The sequence below is a fragment of the Pleurodeles waltl genome, chromosome 1_2, assembly GCF_031143425.1.
Source record: "Pleurodeles waltl isolate 20211129_DDA chromosome 1_2, aPleWal1.hap1.20221129, whole genome shotgun sequence".
NCBI classification, from domain to species: domain Eukaryota; kingdom Metazoa; phylum Chordata; class Amphibia; order Caudata; family Salamandridae; genus Pleurodeles; species Pleurodeles waltl.
Window position 1 is genome coordinate 191,872,504 of NC_090437.1, and position 12,011 is coordinate 191,884,514.

General features: G+C 44.2%; 1 protein-coding gene across 1 annotated transcript in view; it reads left to right on the forward strand.

Moving 5' to 3' along the window:
- The first annotated feature begins 8,902 nt into the window (after positions 1 to 8,902).
- GNE (glucosamine (UDP-N-acetyl)-2-epimerase/N-acetylmannosamine kinase) overlaps positions 8,903 to 12,011 on the forward strand; it is a 278,480-nt gene continuing 275,371 nt past the window's right edge. The window contains exon 1 of the mRNA XM_069237640.1: positions 8,903 to 9,062. Coding sequence (XP_069093741.1) covers positions 9,000 to 9,062 — 63 coding nt within the window. The 5' untranslated portion in view covers positions 8,903 to 8,999. The remainder of the gene's footprint in view (positions 9,063 to 12,011) is intronic.

Genomic DNA, 12,011 nt, shown 5'->3' on the forward strand with positions numbered 1-12,011 from the left:
ATGTACCATCATTCACCGTTCCGAAGAGACTCGACCTGAGTTTAGAGGAGCTACTCAGGAGGAATCTATACAAATAGACACAGCTTGTGGTCCCTAAACTACTAGTGAGCGTGAAACTAGACGACAAAAAGGATTGTGTTTTTATTGTGGTGCTTCTGGCCATTTGATCCGTACATGTCCAGTTCGTCCTGTGAAGTCTTTGGGAAATGTCAACTCCTGTCCCCTGTGAGAAGGGAGGGGACGGGATTCTCTGAGATACCTTCTATTTGTTCCTCCAAAGAAGCTACCACGTCTCTCTTCCTTTAACCCATTACATTGCAGTTACCGGACGGTCGGGAAGAAAAGGCGTTGGCATTATTAGACTTTGGAGCCAGTGGAATATATCTTGATGAGACATGGGCTATGGAACAAAAAAATCCTTGAATACCTAAGGACATTCCAGAACAGTTTCATACAGTCGATGGATCCCTTTTAGCTTCTGATCCTGTCACCAACACTACTCCCACCTTATGTTTACGTTTTGGAAAACATCAAGAATATGTCTCTTTTGATCTGATCTCATCACCTAATAATATAATCATTCTAGGAATACCCTGGTTCAGACGGCATAATCCGTATATCAATTGGCAAACCAGAACCATTTCACTCTCTTCCCAATTTTGCCAATACCACTGCTATTCATCAGAAATATACTGGTCACCCAAGAGAATGCTATTAACACAAGAAGTAGGTTGTTCCATAAACTCTATCCAAGGGGTACCCAGTCATTATCAGGAATATGCAGACGTGCTTCAGAAACCCAAAAAAGCAATACTACCTCCACATTGAGAATTTGACTGTGCCATTCCCTTGGAATTTGATGCTGTTGTACCCTTTGGGAGAATGTATTCTCTTACTGAACCTGATAAGAAGAAACTCAAGGAATATCTACTAAACAATTTACAGAGTGGCCTGATTGCCCCCTCTTCTTCACCCGCTGGGGCTCCCCTCTTTTTTGTGCCTACAAAGACAACGGATCTACGCCCCTGTATAGACTTATGTGGACTTAATAAGATCACCATAAAGGACCAGTATCCACTACCTCTTGTAAAAGATATTTTGGAAGCAGTAAGAGGGGTAAAAAAATGTACGAAGTTAGATCTTAGGGGAGCCTACCATCTTCTACGAATAAAGGAAGGTGATGAATGGAAAACTGCGTTTTGCACACCTTTTGGTCATTATGAATATCGTATAATGCCATTTGGTCTAACCAATGCTCCTTCTGTTTTCCAAAGATTTATGGATTCAGTGTTTTCCGACCTTTTAAATCAAACAGTAGTTATATACTTAGATGATATTCTAATATATTCCAGTCATCCAGAACATCATACCATGCATGTATTGCAAGTTCTAGAAAGACTCCGGCAACAGCAACTATTTTGTAAACCTGAAAAATTTGAATTCGACAGGACTGAGGTGAAATATTTAGGGTATCATATTACTCAAGTTGGTATTTCCATGGACCCAGACAATGTTCAAGCCATCCTAGACTGGCCATCCCCCTCTTCTATCAAAGAAGCCCAGTGTTTTTTAGGACTGGCCAATTTCTATCGCCAGTTCATCGCAGATTTCACCCAACAAACCAGCTAAATCATATGAACTCTTAAAAAGAGAATTTACGGAATGTTTTTTTTCTGGACAGAAGTTGCTGAAACCGCCTTTCAAAACCTAAAACGTGCCTTCACACAATTCCTATATTACGGCATCCTGATACCACCAAGCAATTTATAGTAGTCACTGATGCCTCAGAAAGAGCGATAGGAGCCGCACTGCTACAAAGGCAAAGCGATGATAGATTAGAACATCCGATTTTCTATCTGTCTCATGTATTATCTGATTTAGAGCGTAACTACTCTGTGTTGGAACGAGAACTTCTCGCTTTGAAGGCGGCTTGTAATGAGTGGAGACAATTCCGTATGGGTTCAAGGGAACCATTTGAAGTAAGAACAGACCATCGAAATTTACAGTGTCTGCGAATCTTTCAATGACGGAACAGTCGCCAAGCCCAATGGGCTTTCTTCTTTAGTCCATTTGACTTTTATATAACCTATTCACCGGGTTCTCAAAAAATTCTGTCAGACGCCTTGTCACAACGCTATCCTGAAAGTATCGATCCTCCTACACAAAACCTCATTGAACCAGATAGAATTATTTGACTAGTACAGTCCTTTCTTGACCAAGTACGATCTGAGTATCCAACCCTCTCTGAACTTGAAATGAAAGACTTACGTCCAAATTTACGTAAGGTTAAGGGATATTACTATCATAAAGGTGCACTGTTCCTCCCTTCAAAAGCAGTCCAAATGAAAGCACTACAAATGTGTCATGATTCCCCTATTGCAGGTCATTGTGGTATCAAAGCCACACAAGAACTCCTTCGCTCCTTTTGGTGGCTTGCGCTAAAGAGAGACACCGAGAGTTATGTGGCTTCTTGTCCCATCTGTGCTCAAACTAAAATACCCCATACCAAACCAGCAGGGTTGCTTCAACCCTTACCCGTTCCACCAGCCCCTTGGCATACTATATCAACCGATTTCATGTGTTTCTTACCCCGTCAGCAGGAAACCGAGTTATAATGGTGACCGTTGATTCATTTACTAAGATGGCTCACTTTACTGCATTAAAGAAACTACCCACTGCAAAAGAATTAAGTCAAATTTTTATACAGGAGATTTTTCGCCTTCATGTTCTCCCTCAAGGCATTATTTCAGACCGTGGCCCTCAATATATTTCATGCTTTTGGAAATACTTTTGTAAGATTCTACACATAGATGTGGCCTTATCATCTAGTAATCATCCACAGACAAATGGACAAGCAGAACGATTGAACGAAGGACCTGAACAATATTTACGCTGGTTTTGCAATGCTACTCGGAGTAATTGGTCTATGTACTTACCCATTGCTGAGTTCTCATATAACAACACAGTACATAGTGCCTCAAAGGTCACTGCTTTTTTTTGCTCTTATGGTTTTCATCCCAAATCCTTTCCTGAAATCATAAAAGAATCCTATACACTTCCTGCTATCACCTTATTTACTCCACGATTACCTAATATCCAACATATTATACATTCCAATCTTCTCTCTACTAAACAACAAATGAAAAAGATGGCTGCTAAGAGACGATGATATGCCCCATCTTATCAAGTCAGAGACAAGGTCTGGCTGTCTTCCAAATTTTTGCCCCTCCATCTGTCACAAAAGAAGTTCAAACCCTGTTATTACTGACCCTTCCTGATTCTTCAAAAAATCAATCTGGTATCATTCGGTCTTTGCTTACCTCGAACTTGGAAAATACACCCTTTGTTTCATGTGTCTCAGCTGATGCCCTATAGGCCTGATACTTTTCACAGACAATTCACCTGTCCCCCTCCTCTGTTGGTGGATGATGTACCAGAGTACGAGGTTCAGGAAATATGTGACTCTTGCATATTCCGAAACCATCTCTAATTTCCAATTCACTGGAAGGGTTACCCTGTTAGCGAATGTTCTTGGGAAGATGCCTCTTCTGTTCACGCTCCTCTTCTAGTTTGTCGTGTTTTCCATCTTTATCCAGAGAAACCTGAGGCTCTGGGGGAGGGGCCTACTGTTGTGCCACAGTCCCCCACTGCCTGGGTGGGGGAACCGGTTTGGGCTGCAGTTGTGGCCGCGGTCCGTTTTTCTGGCCACGGTCCTTGCTGCAGCTCTTTTTTCAGGCCACATATCATCCGAGGCACAGAATTGGACATGGGAACTTGCCATGTTCAGGGAGTGGCACGGCCCCGACATTAGGAGTATGCACCCCCTCACCCCTCACTTACCTGGTGTCTTGCCTTTCTTTTGGGCTTCTTTTTTCTTCTTTTCCTTTTCTGTAAGTAAGGGCCATATTCTCCTTCTCCCAGCATGCCTTTCTTCTTGTCTTCTTCCCTGCATGCATCTGGTTCCCTTTCTAATATGGCGACCTCATCTATCTCATTCTATAGTCTTTTCCCAGTCCAACATGGCGTTCTTGCTTTTCCCTGGATATCACTTCCTCTTCAGGGGTTTTTAAGGAGTTGAATTCTCGATCTCCAAGTGCTGCAACACTTCCTTTGGTGGTGATCACGCTCTGGTTATTTTCTTTTGATTCCATCCTCTATTCCTGTTTGTTCCAGCTTTCTTCCAGTTATTTTTTCTTGACTTGGAAGTCTGATATTTTTTGTACGTGTCTTTTCTTTTGTTCCAGGGAGTTCCTTTTCATCAAAGTTTTCCCTTTAATATCTCAAAAACCTACTGAACGGATTTACACCAAATAAGCAAAAGTGTGATCTGCATAACGAAAGCTTGCTTTCTGCCAAATTTGGTGTAACTCCATCCAGCAGTTCAGGCTGTAGACGTATCTAAAGGTCCTATGGAACTTTACATAGGAAATGCAACTTTTTTCACCCTCCCCACCCTTTTCTCTCCCCCACTTAACGGATCACCCCGAAACTTTCCGTGTGCAACAAAAATCACTGTTACACTTTTTCTGGAAAATTTTGTGAAGATTCGTCAAACGAAGCCAAAGATATAGGCACGTCAAAACACACTTTTTCTGTGGAAACATGGTCCTAACTATAACTACCTAATGCCACCCTCCACTAAATTATGTATGAATAATCATTTAAGCAGGCTGTGAATTAAACTTTAAAACTTACTACGGTCTGTGACTAGGGTCTTCCGAGTGTCTCAATCACTCTTGTTCTCCTCTTCACACAACTTTCATCTGCCCTCTCTGTTAGTCACTTGCGCCCTTTTTCTCATATCTTTCTGAAACCCTCAATCTTCATGGCTCACAAATCATTTCTTTCCTCTACAGCACCTTCTTTTCACTCTCTCCGGCACGTACTTCCTTGTTTCTTCTTCACTTCACCACCCATAGGCGGCATGGTACTGCAAATTTCCTCGTGAATCATTAAGAGGTTCAAAATACATGCTCATCCATTATTTGGCCTCTCGGCAGAGTGCACAGAGTGATGGTTAGACGTGCCAATGGTAATTGTGGCCAGTCCAAAAACAACTTACCTCCAACTTCAACTCAGATACACAAAAGTGACTTTTTTCACAGGATGCACTTTACATTCGTAACGAACATGAAAAAACTTGACGCACAACGTCCTAGAAAAAGCATACACTCTTGGGAGAACGCAAGAGAAACGTCAAACAGGAACAAGAAGCCTGTTTCCAGACAGTGAGGCAGTGGCCGGCTGTTGTCCCGTGGGGGGGGGGGAAACAAGGGTATGCCTGGACAGACATGTGGGGTAATTTGCGTCACCTGGCCACACCCTAGCAACGCCACTGAGCGCGAACAAAACTACAATTGGAATCCCGGCTAGGCCTACGCATACGTTTATCCCTCCCAATTGTGTATCATAAGAGAGTAATGTAACATCTGTTGGTTTCAGCGCTTAGAAACGGCAGGGTTTGAAGCGCTGTACAAGACTAGCTATAATTAACCGGTGTGTTTTAGAGTTATAATTGTAAATGTTGGTACTAGGGTGACCACCCGTCCGTAAATTTCACGGACTGTCCGTCATTTCGCCCTGCTGTCCGTTGTCCGTGATGAAAGCTTTAACGGACGGCATTTATCCGTAATTTTAGCCTTTCACCTAAAGGGCAACGGAGGCAGGGCGAAATTATGGGCAGAGGAGTTTCCCCAGCTGGGCTGGAAGGCAGGGGGGTCTCCTGTGCTCTGAGGGAGGGAGGGGCAGACAGATAAGAAAAGGCCTTCTTGCCAGGGGGTCTCCTTCCCTCAAGACGTGCAAATGTAGGCAACTGGTAAATCTGCAAATACAAAGGGGCTTGAAAACCTGCATTGACTTTACTAAAAGGAGTCACTTGACGTTTTCTGGTGGCAAAGATATTTCTTTCAGAGAGGTATTGTAATGGTGTTCCAAGGTGAGCTGTGGAGTGTGTGGTTTTAATGGAGTGTTATACATTTTTTTATCACTAGGTATAAACTGTATATTATTCAAATCTGTATTTGAGAAGCACTTTCTTTTTATTTAACCGAAATGTATTTGCACATTTTGTAGCAGCCTTTATTATGATGTAATTGTATTTTTCACAGTTCTTTCAGGTACCTTGGTACCTCATAGTACTAACAAACATTGGCAAAGCCAATAGGTCTCATCTACGAAAGAGTTATTGGCTTTGCTAATGTGTTTTAGCCATTAGCCATGTTATACACCAGAGTAGCTGCTGTTCAGCATGGCTTAAAGCTAGTGGCATAGTGGTGTGGAATGGAGTAGAGTAGCATAGGAGCAGTGGCGTTAGAGCCCAGTGGTGCAAAGTACAGTGCAGTGGGGTACAGTGCAGTTGTTTAGAGTGCGTTAGCGTAGAGTGCAGTGGCATGGAGTGGCATGGGACAGAGTAGAGTGGCATAGAGTGTAGTGGAGTAGAGTGGCATACAATAGAGTAGCAGAGAGAGTAGTAGTGTAGAGTGGTGCAGTGGCATAGAGTGCAGAGTAGACTCATGTGGCATAGAGTGTAGTGGTTTAGAGTAGTGCAGAGTGGAGTATTGTAGAGTGGTATAGAGTAGAGTATAGTGCCTAGAGTGCAGTGGCATAGAGTAGAGTGGTGTAGAGTGCAGAGTTGCAGAGTAGAGTGTCAGTGCAGTGGTTTAGAGTGGTACAGAGAACAGTGGCATAGAGAACAGTGGTGCAGAGTAAAGGGCAGTGCAGTTGTTTATAGTGCACTGGTGTAGAGTGCAGTTGCATAGAGTGGCATTGGGCAGAGTAGAGTGGCATAGAATGCAGTGGAATAGAGTATATGGGTGCAAAATGCAGTAGTACAGAGCAGAGTGGTGTAGAGTATAGTGGCGGCCAGAGCAGTGTTGCAGAGTGTCAGCTTGCAGTGGTGTAGAGGGCATTGAACTAGAGTGAAAGGTCAGAGTGGTATAGAGTACAGTGGCGTAGAATAGATTGTCTCAAATAGAGTGCAGTTGCATAGAGTGGAGAGGTGCAGGGTAGAGTGCAGTGGCATAGAATGCAGTGGCACAGAGTGCAGTGTCATAAAGTAGATTATTTCACAGTAGAGTGAGGTGGTTTAGAGTGGAGAAGTGCAGGTTAGAGTGGAGTTGCATAAAGTGGCATAGAGTGTGATGGCATAGAGTAAAGTAGTGTAGAGTGCCGTGGCATAGAGTGCAGAGGTGCAGAGTAGATTAAAATGATGTACAGTGTATTGATGTAGAGTGCAGGGGCATAGAGTTGAGTGTTACAGAGTAAAGTGCATTAGCATAGAGTGTATTAGCTTAGAGTGCAGTGGCGTACAGTGCAGCGTTGCAGAGTGTTAAAGAGTTGCGTTGTGCGGATTAGATTGGTGTTGCCTAGACTGGAGTGGTATGGCTTGCAGACGAGCAGAGCGCACTGGTGTAGAGAGGCGCAAAGTGCGGTGGCTTAGAGTAGAGTAGTACAGAGTAGAGTAGAGAGGCATAGTGTGAAGTAGCATAGAGAGCAGTGGCATAATGTGGAGTGGTTCCGAATGGAGAAGAGAACAGTGGCATGGAGTGGCGTAAAGTGGAGTGATACAGAGTAGGGTGCAGTGATGTGGAGTGGTGCAGAGCAGAGTGAAGTGGAGCATGCATGGTGTGGTAACACACTGCCATTACAGAAAACACATTTTTGATTGAAATGACCATTACATTTGCACAGATATACAGTTTTTCAAATCAAACTATATTGTGCACAGACGATGATGTGTGGAAATTGCATCACCTAATGCAATGATTTGTTTTAATCATGTAAAGGTATTTGTTTCCAGCACAGTTCAGAATTAACAAAAATGTGCTTGATTTCAACCTAATTTTTTATAAAGAGGCAGGGCAGATGGTGTGGGCCTTGCCGTGAAGGGCATTAATTTACTACTGAACGAGGACGTAATGTGACACCTGAATGTAGCACACCAGGAGGCAATCACAAAAGGTCCACAGTGAATAAATAGTGCTATGTTAAAAAAGAGTACATAAATGCAGTGACAACATAGTGAGGCATGGCCTCTCGTGTGTGTCTGTAAAACTGACGTTTGTTCATGAATTTTTGTCCTGAATTTTGACCCTTTGTCCTGAATTTTTGTCCTGAATTTTGACCCTTTGTCCTGAATTTTTTACAGTCCTGTCCAGAATTTGCCTCAATGCCAGGTGGTCACCCTAGTTGGTACCGTTTCGATGCCTAATATTTAAATGGCTCGGCGTAACAAAGGGCCCCGCTCTGCTGGGTGGGGGGAATGGGCGGTCCCCAGGCTTCAGGGGCCCCCCTCAGCAAGATGCACTGTGCACGGGCGGAAGACCCCTGACTGGGTCCTGGAAGGCGGGGAGGGGGGTTCCCCAAAAGGTACTTTGGAAGAAGGTGGGGGGGGTTTCATTTAGTTTCGTTACCGGCTCAGCTTCTTTGATTCTTATTGAAAAGACAAACTGCTCGCCTATCCAAATACTAGTCTGCCTTGACGTCCCTGTGATTTTGCCAGCATTCTTATGGTAGAAGAAGGGTTTGTATAGCGCATGTTTAACTCTGGAATGAGCTCAGCGTTTGCTGCTAGAAACCTCTGCACCTGGCATAACAAGTGGTCACAGTGATAACTAACGAAATTTTTCACATGGCAGCCTGCATACTAACGACAGTGATATTAATAACAGGAAATGTGATAATGATATGAATAATAACAAGGATGCCGCGTGCCATGTAGCCGTGCACCCACCATTCATTCTTGAGGATTATACCCTGCACTTTGGGACGCTGTTGAGAGCGTGGAGCTGAATTGCGGATACATCAAAATGGGTAGGTATCGGAGTTTCGGCCTCCCCGGGGCGGGGCGGGGCGTAAGCACCACCGCAGCCTATCAGCTGCAACCTCCGCAAGGCCACAGCTGAAGCCTGGAGCGCTGCTTGGCCTGCCTTCACCCTCTGCTTCTTCGCACTCGGTATCCCACTTCCAAGGGACTCTGCGCGAATCACGGACTCCGAAGCATGGAGAGCACACTGCCCCAGCGCATCCGAAGTGGACAACGCAGCCCTCCCCGTGGCCCCCATGTGAGTCTCATTGAGGCGCTTTTGTGTGATGGTGGGCGGGGGCGTGATGGAGAAGGGGTGGGCGCAGTGGAGGAAGCGATTGCTGGACACTGGCTGGAGCCGTTCTGCGGCTTTGAGCGAGGGGGCTGGATGAATTGCCACGTCTGTTTAGGATGACGACCATAGGCACCAGTGCTTCTAACGTGGAAGGCTAGACCACGACAAGTGGCCTAGCCCAACGGTTACAGAATGCAGATAGTGGATGATGTTCATAAAATGTGTGCAAAATATCTTTGTAACCACTTAGAAACGATTTACAGGGAAATATTTTGTCTGTCATTGGTGTACAAGTTTTAAGGTAGCTAGTTTAAAGTGGTCTTCCTGAAAGCAATGTTCCAAAGTTGACCCGTTTGCCACATAGCGCCTCCACTGTACCTACACACCGGAAACCCATTCCCTGCCTTGCATTCCATTGGGCATCACAGAAGCTTTAGGGTTGATGGTTTTTATTCGAGACAGTTGCCTGGAAGACGTTCGCTTTGTTATGTTTTTTCCTCTCCCCTTTCAGCCGCATTGTGGGCAGCTGTTTTTGAAGGGGAGTAGCGGGCTAGCGCTCCCTGTTTTTGCCCCCATCCCTTTCCATCTTCGCACACAGTGCTGCTTTCTGTGTTTTTAATGCCGTTGGAACTGACGATTTCTTCTTTTTCACCCAAAATGCATCTGAGAGGAGATTGAACCCCTCCGAGAGAAAGTCATGTTAAGCCCTGTTTTACACACCGCATCTGGGTAACATCTGGAAATGGAGATTAGTCGGGATAGCCTGACAGGACCTACGGCAGAAACCCCTTTGTAGCACCCTTTAGGTGTACGTGCAAATTCACAGGAAATGTGCACATCCGCCTCCAGCCCTCTTTCGCGTCTTTACATCCTCTCCGCAGTCCACACATGCCGTAAATCTCCGTTTATAACACGATAAACACGGTTACCATGGGGACGCTGCATTGTGCACTCTTGACATTGGTGTACATTTTGTTTTTCTTGGGTGGTTATACGAGGATGCACAGTACTGCTCAGACACCCATGCTTTGGGTTCATTCTAGTTCGTCTTTAGTTTGATAGGAATATAGCCATACTTCAGATATAGTTAGTTCCTCGCACATCCGTGCAGTGCTTCCTTTTATGCTTGCTGCACTTAAAATAACTAAACCCCTACATACACTTCAAGGAGTTCCTAATTTTACTTTCTTCTCTTCCTTTTCTCTCTCTCCTCTCTAAACCCCTTTATCCCTTTCAATCGCCCGTATCAATCCCTGTTCCAGTCGGTCTCTCACTTTCACATTTTCCTGTCCATCTCCTCTCTTTTCAATTTCTCCATCATATCCCTCTTTCTTTTTGCTTGTATCTAAGCTCTATCCTCCCCTTTCCTACGCCAGCCCTTTAATCTGTCTGTCCTCTATATTATCACACTTCCATTCTGTTTCACATCTATATCTTGAATTCTCTTTCTCATCATCTTCTCTTGCTACTCCAATTTTTTTCTTTCCTGATCTCCTTTTTCATTGTCTTATATAATTTCTCTCGCCCCTTTTTATCTCCTATTCCCATACTTTCATTTTATTCTGCTTCCTGATTTTTACCCTTTCCTTTAAATTCTTCCCATTGTTGTCTTTTTTCCACTTCTACCTCTTGCTCTCCTTTATTACTCACACTCCTTCTTTCACTCAACGATATAGCTCACTATTTCTCTGTCCTCCTGCTTTCAGTTCCCCATCTTTTTCTCTATACTCCCCTCTTTCTTTCTACTTCATATAGCCTTTTTTTTCTCTACTCCATTCTCACTGCTTGGCGCCCTGTTTTGCCTCTTTCTACTCGTTTCTTCCCTTTTTGCCTTTTTCTGCTCATCTCCCTCCTGCTCGTTCCTGCCTCCTTCTGCTCTTTTCTTGCCTCTTTGCCTTTGTCTGTCCATTTCCTGCCCTTTTGCCTCTTCCTGCTTGTTATTGGCTTTTTTAAGGTCTCGCATAGACTGTGCATGCGCTGTCTCTCTTGAGACGTGTTGTTTACAGTAAGTGGGTTTACAGCTCGCCCCTAGGCATACCATTCGTTAGCTTAAGCATGGCTTCAATTTTCTTCTTTTCTATTTGCCATGGCATGAGTGCGTCATATTGCCTCTTGAGTTTGCCCTTCCCCTGGAGCATGGACCAAGAACTTGTGTCCGTCCACTGCTCTGTTCTGCTTTTTTTTTTTTTTTTGACCTAACTTTTTTCTTTGTTTTCAAGCACTCCATATGAGTGCTTGTGTTTTCAGGGCCTCTGTCATCTACCGGTTTATGTTGCTTCTTTTCCCTCCAACCCCTTCCCTCGTCGTTACATCTCCCTCCCTCGCCCCTGATTCATCTTACCCCCATGCACCCCTGCCCCATTTCTCTCCACCCCCTGGTATCTATTTCTTCTTCCCCCATCTGCTCATCCCTGATTCTTGTTCTCCTGAGGTATTATGGGGCAAAGGTGGAGTAAACTCGTGCTAGCCAGGCTCTGCCATTTGTTAACTTTTCTTCCTGCCTCATCTTGTAGCCGCCGTTACTATTATCAAATTGTTGCGGCGCAGTGTTTGTGCTTTTCAGGCTTGAGAATTTGTTTGTCCTATTTCTTTTATGCTGCTATGCTTGCTCTAGCATATGTAGGAAACCCCACAGCGCCCATTAAAGGAACTACGCATATATTTATAGGAGCTGACGTACGTAGTGTGTTAGATATTAGGACCGTCTGTGAAAATATTTTTATAGATGTTATTTAGTAGGGGAGTATATCTCACCGTACTTCCAGAACCGTGTTTTTTTTTTTTTTTAAACATATCTCACTTTAAACGAAGGGACAAAAGCGTTTAGTTTGAAGGTTTAAAAGACATCAGCAAGGTAACCTTTGTGGATAGCGCCTGTTTTGAAATATGCTATGCTACATACATTTGGATGGC